This window comes from Scomber scombrus, chromosome 19 (assembly GCF_963691925.1).
Source record: "Scomber scombrus chromosome 19, fScoSco1.1, whole genome shotgun sequence".
Lineage (NCBI taxonomy): Eukaryota > Metazoa > Chordata > Actinopteri > Scombriformes > Scombridae > Scomber > Scomber scombrus.
This window is the reverse complement of record NC_084988.1, coordinates 26,644,017-26,661,294: the sequence shown is the minus strand read 5'-3', so window position 1 is coordinate 26,661,294 and position 17,278 is coordinate 26,644,017. Positions and strand designations below refer to the sequence as shown.

At 38.0% G+C, this 17,278-nt stretch overlaps 1 protein-coding gene across 1 annotated transcript in view; it reads left to right on the top strand.

The window, feature by feature from the left end:
• gabrr2a (gamma-aminobutyric acid type A receptor subunit rho2a) overlaps window positions 1-17,278 on the top strand; it is a 74,755-nt gene that overhangs the window by 15,429 nt on the left and 42,048 nt on the right. The window contains 1 exon segment of the mRNA XM_062440949.1: window positions 13,889-13,956. Within this exon segment, the coding sequence (XP_062296933.1) occupies window positions 13,889-13,956 (68 nt within the window).

Sequence of the window (17,278 nt, the reverse complement as noted above, 5' to 3'; positions counted from 1 at the left end):
ATGGACAGTCGCGGAGGGATAGAGGGAGAGAATTCCAGAGCTTGGGGGCCGTGACGCTGAAAGACTGGCCTGCAAGGTGGACAGTTTGGTGCGTGGGACTGTGAGGAGGTTGGAGGTGGAGGATCTGAGAGACTGAGAGGGAGGATAGGGAGTCAGGAGTTCGCCGAGGTATACAGGAGCCAGGTTATGGAGGGCTTTGAAGGTGAGAAAGTAGGATTTTGAATTTTATCGGAGACAAAACTGGTAGCCAGTGCTGCTGAGAGAGGATGGGGGTGATGTTGGCCGTGCGTGAATTGTGAGTGAGGATTCTGACTGATGAGTTCTGGACTGATGCTGAAGTTTTTGGGCGGATTTTGCAGGGAGACCAATGAAAAGGGAATTACAGTAGTCGATGCGGGACATGATGAACGCGTGAACCAGGGTCTGAGCATCAGAATTTGAGAGAAATGGGCGGAGGCGTGCAATGTTACGGAGGTGAAAGAAGGATGTCTTGGTGAGGGATTTAATGTGAGCATCAAAGATGAGAGTGGAGTCGAAAGGAGGCCGAGGTTCCTGACTATTTCTGAGACAATATATCATCCAATAAAAGTAGTTATCATGACAGGTCTAAAATGTGGAACTATTAGTTTAGTGTTTAGTTTATTAGTTTAGATTAGGTGCAGTGACACGCCACACAGTGGAGTCATTTATTAAGTTTGCTGTCAGTGTTATAGCAGTGCCATTTTTTTTTTTTTTTGGGGGGGGGGGGGCATTAAAAGTACACAAGTTGCTCTCTGAAGAAGCTGTCATCGTGCTGTTTCTTACCCATGACCCGAAGTAGATTTAATTAAGGTGACACTAACATAATCCCAGCGTCACAAGAACATTGTAATCTCTTTATTCACTGTGCAGTGTTTCCCCTGTAAATCTACAGCTCTGCCAGTCCACTCAATGAAAGCCCTCACCAGGCCAAAAAAAAAAAATCATTTTTTAATGCCAAAAAAAATGCTAAATATCCTTTCATTACAGAAATCAATAGCTGTGTGTATCACTGTTTAGAAATGTTTCAACCTCTGTGTTGTTGCCTGGGAAACTCTTGGTAGCACAGCTCTAAAAAAAAAAGGAATAGCACAGTGTATAATGTGTGTCTGCATAGCCAGTGTGTGGTTAAGAGAGCGGTAGTGATGGTGAACATGAGCAGAGCAGAGGGAAAGGTTAGCAGTCAATAAATGCTGCAGTGTATCACAGTGTGTTGTACTGAACATACAGTGAACAGCCATTGCACTGGGAATACCGCCTGTGTGTCTGGACCTGTTTATTTAGTCTGAAGTCTTTGGAAAGGCCTAGGAGGCTCTAGGAGTCTACATTTCTTAAGGTAGACGGAGACTAAAGTATTATGACCTTGCCTCATATATCACTTCAAATGATATATGAACAAAGGACCAGATGACTATAATGTAAAAGGTGTCACTGATATTAAAAACGCTCTCAGGCAGCTGCTTTCAGATAATAATAAAAAAAAGGTATGATAAACCCTCTGATACATTAACAGCTCATCAGCTAACATTCACACACAGTTAGAGACTACAGTAGCTGGTGAACGTAGTGGAACATTTAGCAGCTAATGATCCAGCAGAGAATATTGGACTTACATTTATCTGATGGACACGAGCATGACTCAAAATGATTGTGATTAAATAACAATGACAACATTAAAAGATACAAATATATAAATGTTGTTTTTACAACTTTTTTCTGCCTTGTCAGAACAGAGGGGGTCAGGAAGGGGTCTTTAAAGAGCCAAACAGTCTGTTTTAGACAGAGGCTGAACCGAGGGGGCTGCATAAAGGGCCAGCACAAGTTAATGAGGATTTGTTTTAAACTGTAAGTGAGGCAAAGATATTCCAGTAGAGCCTCAGAATAAAAAATATATAGGTGGAAATGTGCAGAATATATGTTCTTTAAACTATCTGTTAACTGATCAACAGCCAAACACACAGCTACAGTGCTGGTTATTTTCAGCAGTGCCAGTTTGGCCACTGTCACTCTCAGGATTATTGGCAGATATGTTTTGGCATGTGGTGTATCATTGGAAAGGATGGCAATTTGATATGGGAAATTGGTAAGGTTGTTGTAAGTCTGGAGTCAATGTGTGTGTGAATTTAACAGCATGATGTAAATGCATGATGTTGGGAAAGATGACAAGCATCCAAAAATGGACAGTGGCTTGCATATTGCAGTGTTAGACCACTTTTTGTTATAGTTCATACAATGCAATGCTAGTCTCTAATGCTAGTGTTACTGATGTCACACAGCAGCTGATCAGTCTGCTTGCTGTGGTCAGTTAATATCAGGATATGTAATGACTCCTCTGGCAGTGTGTGGCTGGCTTCTGTGTGATGATCCGTAGCATCTTTACTTTATATCTTCAACCATTGGATAGCTTCATTTGATCACTAAATAAAATACTTTGTGAAATGTACCAGCAGCTGGCTTCTGTCTGAGCTGCAGGGATGCAGAGCAGCTGCAGGTCACAACACTGAAACCTGCCATCATTCCTACAATGATTATCTTTTATTATACTAGACAACAACTCAATCTTTTTGTTTATGGTTTGTTTATTACCAGTGTTTGTGAAGACAGCAGGAGAAATGCCTTTTTTCTTCATTATGATCAGTTGAGAAACAAAAAAACATAAAATGCAGATTCTTCATCTCTCAGTCAAACTCTTGATTTATATATGTGGGCAAAAATAATTATGGACTGGTGCTTTCAGAATGTATTCAATCTTGCAGACATTGGTTTTATTGAATAGTAAGTATGTGAACATCTTGTGGTTTGCTGCTGCCAAGAATAATAAACCTGCTGTTAGCATTCAACAGCTTTGAGCCAAAAACTTTTATATTGTTATACAGCGCTTAACTGAACTGATTTGTTCATGAGAAATTAGTTTGACTGACTGCACTGAAGCACAAAACAAATGACAACGGAGAGAATTAGAGAGACAGAAATACATGGGATTTATTTATGAGATCAACCAAACATCTGATGTAAGGCAACATGTCATTTTTACTGATATTATATTCAAAGCCTTAATCAATTCCTCTGAAAAGCTGCTTTCGGGGCAAACATCTGGTAGTTTCATTTCCTCTCTGCCTCAGCTCAAAGCACTACGCTGTGCACTCACTGAGCATTTTATTAGGAACACCTGTGCAGTCTAATGCAATCCAATACAAACAGCTCTGCTATAAATTCTACTGTTATGAAGCTTATACATTTCCAGTCTTTGCTGACATTGTCAGAGAAGTGATAGTTCTACTTTATGTTTATTATTGAGGTGGTAGTGGGTGGTGTGATGGAGTAATATTTGCCTTCATGTATGTTAACCCAGCCAGCATGATCATGTGGGCCCCACATGAGTTAAGTATGGGCTACTTGGGTACTGAGTGGTCATGGGCTTGAACTGGGCAAATTTTGCAGGTCCCACATGATTTCAGTAACATGGGCCCCACATGTGAAGCCCATGTAAGTGGGCTAAGCGGGCATGGGCATAAACAGGGCAAATTGTATTGGCCCCATATTGTTTCAGAAACATGAGCCCCACATATATAACTCACCCAGTTGGGACCCATATTTGTAGCCCACATTTAACAGTTATGGGGCCCACATGGACATGCTGGCTGGGTAAGATAGACAAAATATGAATCTACAACATGTTGTTAATAGTTCCTGCCTGCCAGAATTTTGACGTAAAAGTGATAATTTAAGTGTCAGTTAGTTGAAGGTTTTGAGGCTTTTATACAGAACTGAACCAAATGCCTGACAAACAACTTCAGACAATGCTGATTATGCCTATTACCAAAACTTGGTAACCATCAGACCCCTTAAAGCTGCAGTTGGTAACTTTGAGGTGAGAGAGGACTTAGCATCAAATTTGAAGAAGTACAACTTTCAGATCTCTCCCCCTCCCTCTCTGCTGCACTCCTGCTCTGCCTCCAAAGTCCCTCCCCCAGAGGAGGCTGACGTGCTGTTGTTGGTAACGGAGGTATCAGTAGTTTTGTCCTCGCTGATGGTTGTTACTGCGTCATTACTTTCTCTACACTACTGAAGCCGCTCTCCAGAGCTGAGGAGGAAGGGGGAGGGGGCTGTGTGCATGAGCAGTGATTGACAGCTGTCAGACACTCCATCAGACACCATCCTGGCTCTGATTGGTTCTTTTTGTCCGGTCGCGGTGGATTCTGGCAATTTGCAGTAGGAGCAGTAGGTGGGGCTAAATGAGCCTGTTTACTAGTTTCATGTAATGCTGTCTTTACATAGTGACAGTCTTAGCAAATATGACAAAAAGTTACTTTTATAAGACTTACCAACTGCAGCTTTAATGTAATCAATGAGAGCATTCCTCAGGACACACAGACCTACAGGGTCAAGCAGTGGTCATACATCCACACATCACAAAACTCAGAACTTCTATCTTATCCTGACATGCAAGGGAAGGAAGTAGCAGTAAACTTCTTAACTATAGCAAAGAGCACATTCTACCAGACACACAATGACGCACAATCACAAGGCCAAAACAGTCACAATCATACATTTAAATGATAAACTCAACACTTGTTGCTTCTTTGTGTCTCATGTAAAAAGCATCAGAAGTTTGTGGTGATAATGTCGATAGTGTTTGTGTAGTTACTGTCACTGCCAGTAGGGGGAGACAAATGTTCCACCCTGCAGCTTTAAAGAAAAATGAATCTTTCACATTTGATTTCTTACTGTTTGTTCAAACCTGCTACAGTATTTGTCATAATGTCACCTTTATGTTTGGATGTATAACAGATTGAGCCCTGAAATAAACAGAATGCAGCATGTCAATTCTCAAAACCCCAGGAAGGTGTTCTGGGATGCAGGATCATCAATATGAGACACCCCGATATGACAGACACATTGATGTTAGAGCTCACACACACACACACACACACACACACACACACACACACACACACACACACACACACACACACACACACACACACACACACACACGCACGCACACACACACACACACACACACACACACACACACACACACACACACACACTTTATATTGAGGTCTCTCCTTGAAACAAGATGAAAAGACATACAGACAAATGGCAGAGAAAGAAACTTTCCTCTTATGAATGGTTGCAGACTCTACATGTGTGGAGCTATGAGAATCTAACTATGTGCTAGTATTGGGTGAAAGGCTGTAGCTGAAATCATTTAATCATGTTTCATTTTCCACTGGTTTGCAGCTGATGATAAAGACAAACTCAGTTATTTGTATAAGCATACCACAGTCACATTGACATGAATGTAATCTAATGTGAAATGCAGTTTTCACTTTACACTAGATTTTTTGGTGAAATCTGTCAAGGTGACAAATCATTAAACTGTCCATAAAAAAAGAGAACGAAGAAGAAAGTTTTCTTTTTTTCTCATTTTTTGCACCCTCACAGAGCCCGGCCAATACAAAGGCTTGTTTGTTTTTTCTCTAAATAGAATTTTCATTAAAAAAAATTCATTTTGATTTTGCAAATTGTAAACAAAATTTCAGTTTGATTAAATAAATGATTGGCAGCCATAGAGTAGTTGTGTTGGATTTGCTGCCTGAGTTTTTGAGTGATGTTTGGGCAATTTATTATATTGGCTCTACAAATAGCCACATATACTTTATACTGTATAGGACATATGCAACAAGCCATATGTCAATAAACAAAACAACATAAACTATAATCTAGTCCATACAGTTATTATATAGTCATACTTATATATATTAAACATGTGCTGATTGCTACACATGTGTAAACATAAAGTGAAACGTTGTGTAAATGTTAGCTGTTTGTCCATTACCTAACTTTCAGCAATAAATAAAGAATAAAGAATTATAATACACATATCTGATATTGAATGATTCTGGATTACAGCATGACATTTTGTAATTTTACACATCCTGGTTATACTTACACATTTATCATTTCAGTAATTCAGAGGATAATAGCATGTAGAAGAAGCACGTTACTCTAAAGGTGACTGGTCTTACTTGTTCTTTCTGCTTTTCCACTTCAGGACTTCTGTGTTCTTGGTGATGGTTAAGGAGACTAAGATAATGTTATGTTTGTTATAGTTCGGGGGTTATTATTGAGCCTGTGGGTCTCACTGAATCAAAGCAGAAATATTTCAAACTGAACATTCAGAGCAGACTGAAGCTGCTTTCTACTCACAGGGATTATTTCTACATGTTTACTTCATTATTTGACATGTTCTGTGTGTGTGTGTGTGTGTATATATGACTGAAAATGTAGAAAAGCACAATAGATACCCTTTCAGTAGGATTTTTTCATGCAGACCATTTACTTGTAATGGAGGATTTTTACATCACTATAGGTTCTTTTACTGAAGTGAAGGATCTGAATACTTCTTCCACCGCTGGTGATGGAGACAGAGTTGTGCTGCTGGGATGAAGATAAGGAACAAACAGAGTGCTCAGGGGACAGAAGCAAGTGGTGTGGAAATGTTTGGCACATTGAGAGAAGACAGCAGTTGTTGTTAATGGATTATCCACAGTGTGTCAGTCATTCAGTGGTTTCTGCTGTTATCATCTTGTTGTTTGTGTTCTCTTGTTTCTGTTTGCTGAATATCAAACCTGTTGGAATCCAGAGTTTCAAGGCTTCAAAACCGGATGCACATTATTCCTCAGTGCTTCATACCTACTGCGAGCGAGATATGAGATCTAAAAGTTAATCTAGGACTAAAAATACTCAAAGTACTCTACTGCCTCAGAGTAGGACTGCAGAGGATGAATAAAGCTTTTAGCAAGAAGGATTACTTCTTTAAAAAAAAAAGGCGTGTGACATTACTGTTTTATATGGAAGTGTATTGCATTCACTTGAGGAAAAAAAGCGACTAGTGCAGTGCCCGTGCAAAATCAGTTTTTGCGTGTGTTTTTACTATATTGTTGGTTTGATGTGTTTGAATGCTCATTGTTACAATTACACAACAAAAGTTCACGTTCTGTCTGCCACTTGTTGTGTGTAGCTGGTTGTTGCTTTGCATGTGTGGGATTCTGAAACGTCCTTAAATTCGGGATCATTAGGCCGATCGCTCGTTTCAATTTGAGACCTTGCAGTCGGAATTGTTGTTTGTTTATTCAAAGTCTAAAGACAGTCCAAAGTAGCCTGGTCTATTCCAAGTGTTTTCAGTTTCATCCATTTTTTTGAGGGTCTGAAGTGTATTTCACATTGTAGCTGCCAAAGCTCCGCTGCCTTATAGCCTCTCTAACTCTGGTCCTGTGCTGTGCTCAGTGTGCTGCGTGAGAGGGGGCGTGGCCAGCGGCTAGAGAGCCAACAGCTAATGTGTGCTTCTTTTACCCATATATTTATTTATCTATATCTTTTACATTTCTTATCCAAACAAAGTCAAACTTGGCACTGCACTTACTCGTGCCCGTAGCAAGACACCTGTCACGTTTGAAATCAATCGGCTGAACAGTTCAAGAGATATATACTTATAACAGACAGACAGACGTTCCTGTCATTTATAGATAAATCATTTTCCTGTTTTTCTAAATAGTTTTTCCTATTTTTCTGAATTGCATTTCATATACATCATTTTATATCCGTGATGCATGCCATATCTGTCCTGATCCTGGAGAAACGTCACAGTGTCCAGCAGATCTGAACAAACACAAAGTCCTGAGGTTCCTGAAGTCAACAAACTAATAACAATAGCATCTATATGACTTAAAGACCCCAAAACAAAGTCAAACTGGATTCAACTCAACAAGCGGCCATGTTTGCTTCCATTAAATCGAGCTCTCAAGAAGGGAAATGAAAGCGTCTGTTGTTTTAAATGATCTCATTGATTCAGAAAAACAGGAAAAATTATCTTGTTAATAAAAAATAAAAACAACTCTTATTTTGTTCAAGTGAATGCAATATACTTCTGTCGTTTTACAAAAATCATATTCATAAAGTAGAAACTGTAATGACTTGTTGTTCAAAGTAGTTTTTTAGTTTGGAATTTTAATCAATGAAAACATCTAAAATGCAGAATATTACACCAAGTAATTATCCAGGGTATTCTTGCAATAATGATGTACAAAAAGAAAAAAAAGAAAAACTTAAATCTTATGATATTAACTAACGTGCCGTTTTGCATTAGTTGAGTAAAACTGGCAAAACACTTTAAAATGAATTGAATTTAAACTGCAGACTGGTCAGATCTATCCAATCTCATCATTTTAAAATGTTTACATGAGTGTTGAATGTATTATGGGCTAGGCAATGTATGGACTGAGCATTTGGGAAATCACGTTCAAACCTTTCAATCATTCCATTGGTTTTTGCCCTGAGAATTGAAGCTCCATCTGTGGCGATGCTGATGAGATGTTTTCCCAAAAAAACACTCATTGTCTGATCCCTCTAGGTGGAAGCTTTATCTCAAGCTGTCTCAAGCTGGTGTAAATGGATTCTGCAGTTGTGCCATGGCTAAAAATACATCGTCCACATCTTCTTCCCCACTCACGTCGCATCTCACGTATATAATAAGATGAGCACATTTTTGTGCTGTGCTGTCATCGATGGTGATGCTGTTCTTTCGATCTCTTTAATATTCTTCTGCATTTGCCGTGCAGTATCCTATCATTCAGCACGAGTGATCTGACTTATGTACAGTGACTACTTTTGTGCCATTGAGCTCCTGAAGGCTCATCAGAAGGAGCTTTTTTTTTTAAGGCGACCATGTAGGTGGATCTGAATGAAACTGGCATTTCTTCCATTAACTTGGAATTGACCTCAAGTTCCTTGTTTGGCAGAGTCTCATTTTGCTTGTTTGCTGCAACTTCAACAGCCTTCTCTGTGCTGTACTATCATGATTTTATTCGATTTTTTTGTTCACCTGGTTGAGTGCATGGCTGATTACATCCCCGTTAATCCACTCTTCTGATAAGTGTGTGCTGATGACCTTTTCAGAAAGCAGAAGGGTTTTTGCTTCATCCCAAGCTTCCACCCTGAACAAATAGTATTAAAGGTCTTCCATTTTTTTTCTCCACTGCTTGCTGGTCCTATTAGCCGGGAGAAAGAAGGTCAGGTGGGGTTATCGTCATCATTGGTCTCTAAATCTGTTCTCCAGCTTCTTCTGTCAGTCTGTGTTGGTGGCTTTGTGCTGACAGCAGTTCCAGCAGGTGTTGTGAAGCTAACATTTATGGTAGAAGATGCAGCTGGTTCTGGTGTCTCTTTAGAGTCCATTGGTTTAGAGGTTTTTGGTAAAATCCAAAATTTGTGAGTAAGCTTAGAGTAAGCTCTGAGTTGTCTGAAACGGGCCCCTGGTTTCCATTGATGCACACAGTTTAGGTTTTATTTGAGATGTCCAATATCTTTACCTCCACACCAACATAATGGATGTAAGTGGAATTTAGTTTGTTGTGCTTACAGCATTAACAAATGACATTTAAAAACCTCTACAGCAGCTTGATTTTTCCAGGAACGATGTCCGTTACGCTGGATAATCCACAGAGAACGCGCTCTCCAGTTTTCATCGGAACAATTTTTTGCAGTAATGTGCAACTAAAATAAACTGGCTGATACTAAAAGCAGTTCTTATTTCCTGTATGTGTGTGTAAGGCAGAAGACAAGAGGACACTACCTCTTTTAAACAGGTATGGAGGTATGTTCATGATCAGGAGCAGGGGCAATGCCAGGGATTTTAGGCCCTGTGGAGAGATATCACATTGGGCCCCACCACCAAGCACAGGCTGCTCCGACTACACCTCCAGAACCCAACCGACCCATTTAAAACCCAGCTCTAAAATACTCAATAATTCACTAAATGATGCAAGCTGATATCCTCTATAAGTAATGTTCTTTAGTCTTTTACACTCTAAATGAAACCTTTTTTTTTTTTTAAATATTTTATTTTAGGGCTTTTTTGCCTTTATTTAACAGTGGATGGCAGAGAGGCCGATAGGAAACAGGTAGAGAGAGAGAGAGAGAGAGAGAGAGAGAGAGAGAGAGAGAGAGAGAGAGAGAGAGAGAGAGAGAGAGAGAGAGAGAGAGAGAGAGAGAGAGAGAGAGAGAGAGAGAGAGAGAGAGAGGAATGACCTGCAGCATAGGTCCATGCACCAGGGTTACTCCTCTAAATGTAATCTTTTAATTAACCTCTTCAATTAAAATAAATGAACATTATCATCTATAAATGATGAATGATGATAGGTAAATAAAAAAAATTAACTTATATTTATTTTTTAGGGCCCCTGTCAGCCATGGGCCCTAAACATTTTAGTTTTTTTCTGCACACATGCTCAACTGATTGTGAACGATTGGGTAAAACATCTGAAGGTTTTGGGGTTATTTTACCATCATTTTCACAATATGCTGCTCTGAATAATTACCCAGAAGCAAATGTGTGATCAATCGATCAATCAGTATCACCTGCTGAGCTGAATCACACAGATCCTGATGTGTCTTGTCTTGTATAAATGACAGCATGTGTAGCCTTTGTTGTATGATTGTCTGCTCCAGTGTTACATTCACTTTCATGTAGATATGTTAACATGTCGTAATGATAATATTATGCTATACTTCAATTTTATTCCATTAATATGAATACTGGTTTCATGACCATATGCTTGAGAATTAGAACTGATACTAATTAGACTGTGCTCCTTATTTGAGGCTGAATATTGTGTGGAGTATTTATATGCAGCAAATGTACTCTGTATTATGACATTAATGTTATTTCTTATCACCATTCTAAAATAAATGGTCTTTTCCTTTTAATGAATTACACTCAGTGGAGGAGGCATTACCCCAAAGGTTTGTCCTTATTTTTGAGAACTTGGAAACTTCGAGTGGTTAGATAGACGAGTTTGCTGGTTTCATCACACCTTCTCTTTTTTTTTTTACTTTTTAAAATTTAAATCGTGGTTCTTCCTGGGTGACACAAATTCACATCAGTATTTCAAGCTAGAGAAATTCTCAGCGAGAAGGTTCAGTTGAGTTCAGGGACAAACCAGGTTCTTCATTTCCATATTAATGTATTGTTGGCATCACAGGTGTAACACAAAGCTTCTACAGTATCAGTACCTGTAGTCATTTACACAGGAACCTGGCAGAGCTTTCTCTACTGCTGTTTATATTCTAACAGCATATGTTCAAGTTGAACTGTTCAGAGAATAAGAATCAAATCATCAAATAATAAAGAACTCTATTTGAATCCCTCTTACAAAAAAGAAAAGAAAAAAGTTAGTTCAAATTGAACGTCTATAAAAGCTATGTGACTGTTAATTATGAAAATCAAAGTTAAAGTTAGACAGTCCCTAACTTTAGACATTTCCTCTCTCATCAAGCCAGCCAGTCATTCTTCAATATCAGGTTAAAAAAAAAAATCCAACAACAAAATAAAAACCTGATGAAATGTTAATGACAATTAACTTTAACAGGTTTTCTTTCTGTTTTATAATCTTAGTATGCGAACACACAATGAATGTATGTTAGTGTTTGCTTCTACAAATGCAATAAAGAATTCAAATGGAAGAAAAAATGACAAAATAGACAAAATGATATTAAAATTAAATTTACATTTTAAAATCTATTCACTGAATGGAATAGTAATAGTGTTGACATTAGATATAAATGAAATATTGACTCTACAAAGGAAGCAATAATTAAATGTAACGTGTAATCAATTATTAAATATAGTGGAGGTTGAATACAGTGTTAAGTCCAGTCAATAGTGTAGAGACTGTATAAGTGATGTTAAATGTAACTCCATAATGTGAAGGTTCCTTGGTATTCTGGATGGGCTTCTAAATGATATGTTTACAAAGCCTCTCATCTCAAATAGCAAGTAGTCATGATTTAAAATTAAAAAATTAACCATGATGATCATTTTTCTTTGATTTTTTTTAAAGCAGGTCTGGTAGTTTGCCAACCAGAGGCTGCACTATCACAGTTTTTTGTCCACTTACTACTTGGTCAGGGAGTCATTTGGATGTGATGGTGGCATTGGAGAAAAGCCTTTCAGCTGCAGGTATCCAGATGTTCTTGTTCTGCGCCAAAATGATGAAGCATAGAGGGACATCACCCTCCATTAGACCTGCTGCTACCAAGCAACACTAAAAAAATGTAAATCAGCAGCACACAACCTGATGGAAACATTCTTATTTCTACATGTAATTCCTATAACGTATTCATTGTTTAGCATTCATCAAAATATCTTCAGATTTCAGTAGGAATGACATGAGTTACAGGGACTTTGTAATGCTTTAGTTCTGGACAGGTAGAAAGTGTTCAACTATACAGATGACACTGTCCTTTATTCCCGTGTAGATTCTATTCATGCTGCCACTGGAAATCTATCTATCTAACTATCATTTAATCTCCTTCAAAAACACCTTCATCATTTAAAACCCTAACTCTAATCCTAAACTATACAAAGACAACATGGATATTGTTTTTGAATGCAAGAAATATTGACTGTGGTAGTTTTGTGATGGGTTCATCATAGTAGAGAGAGTGCAATACTATACCTGTCTAGGCATTTGGGTCAATAAAAAACATACTGTTAAAGTCTATATGTTGTATACTGTTCCCAAAGTTGAGATTAAAATCCACCTTTCTTTTTAGAAAATAAATCTTGCTTTCCTTTATTGACAATAAAAAGGCTAGTTAAAGCAGTTTTCCTCTCTGTACTGGACTACAGAGATGTTATTTATGTGCTGGCAGCCATTTCCACTCTCAAACCTTTAGATGCAGTGTATCACTCCACATTAAGATTCATTACTGAAGATAGTTATGGATCATACAATTGCCTACTGTATCAAAAAGCTGACCTCCCTGCTCTGTGAGGAGGAATTAGCATTACTACAGCTTTTTTTTTTACAAAAGCTCCCCTTTATCTCTCAGCCCTGCTTTCTTAGAATGTTGGTCGCCATTGTTCCCACTCACAGACGTAGCTCACCCTGCAAGCACCAAACATTCACACAGTTAACCTCCCTGTTGTCTTCCTGTCAACCAAGCAACTGCTTTGTCCCCCTGGGGTCAAAATGGAGCCGGTCTGGTTTGACTGTTTATAAAGCATACGGTTTAAATGATAATCCAGTTCTGTGTTTACACATATTTTTGGAAATGATGGTCAATAGCCATGTATTCTTCTTTTATTGCTATTGTGTTTTTATTTATTGTATGTCTGTACATCAGCACTGAAAATGAAGGTTCTCCATAAATGTGTTTTTCCAAGATTTTTACTTTCACATACTGTTCATATTCTACACCCTCGCATTATGTTCAATCTTGACCCCGTCTTAGAATCCTCTCATAAAAAGAGTCTATACCAAATGTTGAAGCACAGATGTGTTTAGAAAGCATCAATAGTGGATCTGACTGATCAATAAATGTGATTAAACCTTGATTCATGTTTCAGAGAGCAGAGAGAGTGTATTTTTTAGCTTTTACACCAAAAACAGTATCATACAATATCATGTCCTATTTTACCTAAGACATGAAAATATAACATAGCAATAATGATGGAAATGTATTTTATAACTTTATGGAAGTGTGGGGTTTATTGTATAACCATTAGAACCATCAGTCTTCACTGCTACATCATAAAAAGAAATCCTCATAACTACTATCTTATTAAAACTATTAACTATTCATTTCACTAAAACACATGTCAATAGATACAGAGATAATTTGACCCAGAACAGCCTCATTGTACAAACATTTGCAGCACCTACTGTATATAAAAGTCTAACATTTTAAAATATTTTCATTTTTGTACATTTTGGGCCACTTAAACACCTAAATTAAATTAAATGAATGAGTGAATGATTGTGCTTTCAAATCCAGTAGTTCATGATGGTCTTTTGTTTGACAGGTCCTGCCATCCCAGTTGGAGTAGATGTTCAGGTGGAGAGTTTGGACAGCATCTCTGAAGTTGATATGGTAAGAAGACCTGTTTATCCACACTGCCTACCGCATGAGATGAAGATCAGATTTATTTATACAGAATGTTTTACAAAAGGAAAACATGAAACAATAAAAAAAATAAGGTAAAAGCCAAGTTAACAATAAAAAATGGACCATGTAACCAAAACCCAATGAGGATCAATGAAATATTAAGAAAAAACAAACACACAGAACAAAAGTCTACCTAGCAGAAACAAGTACTGTAGATGGATTCACTGCCTTTACTACTAAACATTTAACAGGTTCCGGTAATGGGCCTTAGTTGGAAGAAGCTCTAAATCAAATGTCCTTGCTAAAATTGTAAAGCTTGAATCAAACACCCCATCAAGGGTTTTGATATAATGCTTATTATCTGAATAGTAGACCAAGTCAGGACTGGACCTGTGAGTGAAGATGGTCTGCATTAATTATATGAATGTATGGTTTCACTCTTTTTGGAATAGGTGAAGATTTCATGTCACTGTGAAAGTGTTCAGTAATCATTTATAATATTCATATGCAGATAATCATATGTAAATAGACTGTACTTCTATAGCACTTTTATAGTCTTTACACTACATGTCACATTCACCCATTCACACACATTTATACACTGATGACAGGAGCTACCACACATCAGGAGATAACTAACTACTCATACACATTCATACACACAGCGGAGCAATTTTGGGGTTAAGTATCTTGGCCAAGGACATGTTGATATGGAGGAGCCGGAAATCAAAGTGCCGATTACGATTAGTGGACGACCTGCTCTACTTCCTGAGCCACAGCCACCTCATATATAATCATATACAATCTCTCCCATTGAAAGAAGGGGTAAAACATATAAACAACACTGATTCATTATCTTAAGTACAACATGTTAATGAATTTAAAAAAATTCAATCCAAATGTTGCTCATTGATATTCATAAAGCATCAGATTTATCCATGAATTTGATGTATGATAAAGGTCCACAACTGAAATGTATTAGGTTCATTTTGTTGGACAATTGTAACACTATGTCCTCTGTTTACATGTTTCATCTGTCTGTTGTCCAAAGTGCCCATTCAATATTTCAAACATGTATGTCATCTGACCAAATACAACCTAACAGTCCTGGTTGTGGAGTTTAATACTACAGCAACCACTGTGAGCAGTTACAGAAGATCAGCAGGTGTATTTTGTTTACAGTGCAGCCAAATGCACGTTGTTCAATCGCTGAAGGCAGTCATGAATATTTGCAGCCTTCATCAGATTTCATCCTGCGCTCAGTACAAGTAGCTTTCCACACACAGCAGAGAGCTCAGAACAGGTAACAAGACTGTGCAGCCCGTCACTGTTACTCTTCATCTCACTGTGGCTGCTGGTTCTTGTTTTGATGAATGATCACTATTAGTATTATTCTTGGAGACGAGTCCATCGCATTTCCCGATGATTTGTCGATTAATTAATAACTTGCCAACAGAAAGTATTTTGACAATCAATTCATTATTTAAGTTTATTTTTTTAAGAGGAAGGATTTCTCTGATTCCAGTTTCTCAAATGTGAATCTTTTCTGGTTTCTTTAGTTATTATGACAGTAAAGTAAATGTGTGGGCAAAATGATGTCATCTTGGACTTTGGGAAACTGTGATAGACATGTTTTATTATTTTCTGACATTTTATAGACCAATCAACTAATTGATTAACAAAAAAAAAAAATTAACAGATTATTTAATGAAAATAATCCTTAGTTGCAGCTCTGGTTTCCTGTGACTTTCACAATAAAAGCAAGAAAAAAAGTCCACACACTGCAGTTCCCAGTGCAGGTAGATTTAATAGGATATCACCAGTGACATCATGAGCTCAGTGCTCTTCTTCAGACTAAAAATCAACTAGATAGTCGCCATCTTCAATTCACAAAAGGCCATGGTCACCTGATAGTCCCATGATGTGCAAATCCCACTCAGCACTTTTCAGGTGTACATATGTACATTCATTTAATGTATGCGTACCTATGTACACATATGTATGTACACATGAAAAGTGTTATTTTGTCCAGCAGCTGCTTTCTTTCTCTTGATGTGCACGCGTCTACCACAAACTTTTTTGCTTCACAATAAAAGCCACACTTTGTTTTGTGTTGTTAGATGCTTTTAATGTGAAGCAGCTGCAGTAAAAAATATTCAGCTTGCATTAGCAGTAACATAACACAGCTCTGATCTAGTGTTAGGAAGTTGAACCGTAACTAGTTCCTTGTGCATAGATCTGGATCAGCATCAGAACATTTAGTAATTACATCTCTTACCTTAAAGTGAAATCAACAACATACAGATTTTGTTCGTAGTGTTTCATACTCAGAGCTGAGAAGCTTCCAGCTTTGATTGGCTGGAATCAGTTTTGGTCTCTTGGGCAGCAAGAAGAACTCATCACATGCAGTCAGTGGGAAGGGAAACACAAAAGTGAGGAAATCTAATTAAATGTTGACAACATGGTTAAACAGTGGCAGGTTCTCTCTGCTGATGGGCTTGTTGATGGTGTAAACAGCAGACAGATTTCCCTTGTTCTTCACTGTGGCTGCAAGTCTTATATTTGGTTCCACAGCGTTATGCCTGTGCATCTGTTGCACTGGGTTTTATACATATCATCAAAATCCCACACCACATGTTATATTAATGTCAAAACTCCACATTGCCCAGTCAATATCTTGTATAATATATTTTGAACTCAACAGCTCTTTTCATTTGGATACACTGAATGTATTACTTTTTATTTTTTTTAATTGGAAATGTTATTTGTGTAATTTATGATAACCTTTTCGGGCTTTAAAGTTCCAGTAAACAGTTAGAGCACAATTATTTCAACAGATAATCCACAGATTTGATTTGATCACTCAAAAATGGGCGGGACTTGCAGAGGCCCGATGCCATCAACGTCCAGGTCTTGACAGGCATCCAGGTCCCATGGGTGTCCAGGTCCTGACAGATGGCCATGTCTGCTGCTGCTGCTGTTATTATTTTCAGTCTTGATGTAACTGTGCCTCTCTGTCTTCTTTCACTCTTATCCCTCTCTCCCTCTCCTCTTTCTCTCTCTCACACATTCACTCTCTCTCAACCCAACAACTCAAGGCAGTTTTTCCTTGCTGCTGTCGCCAAGTGCTTGCTCTTTGGGGAATGTTGGGTCTCTTTAAATTAAATGAAAGAGTACGGTCTAAACCTGCTCTATGTGTAAAGTGCCTTGAGATGATTTTTGTTGTGATTTGGGGCTATACAAATAAAGATTAATTGATTGACTTTGTGAGCATAGGTAGATAGCAGAACAATTATTCCATCAGTCC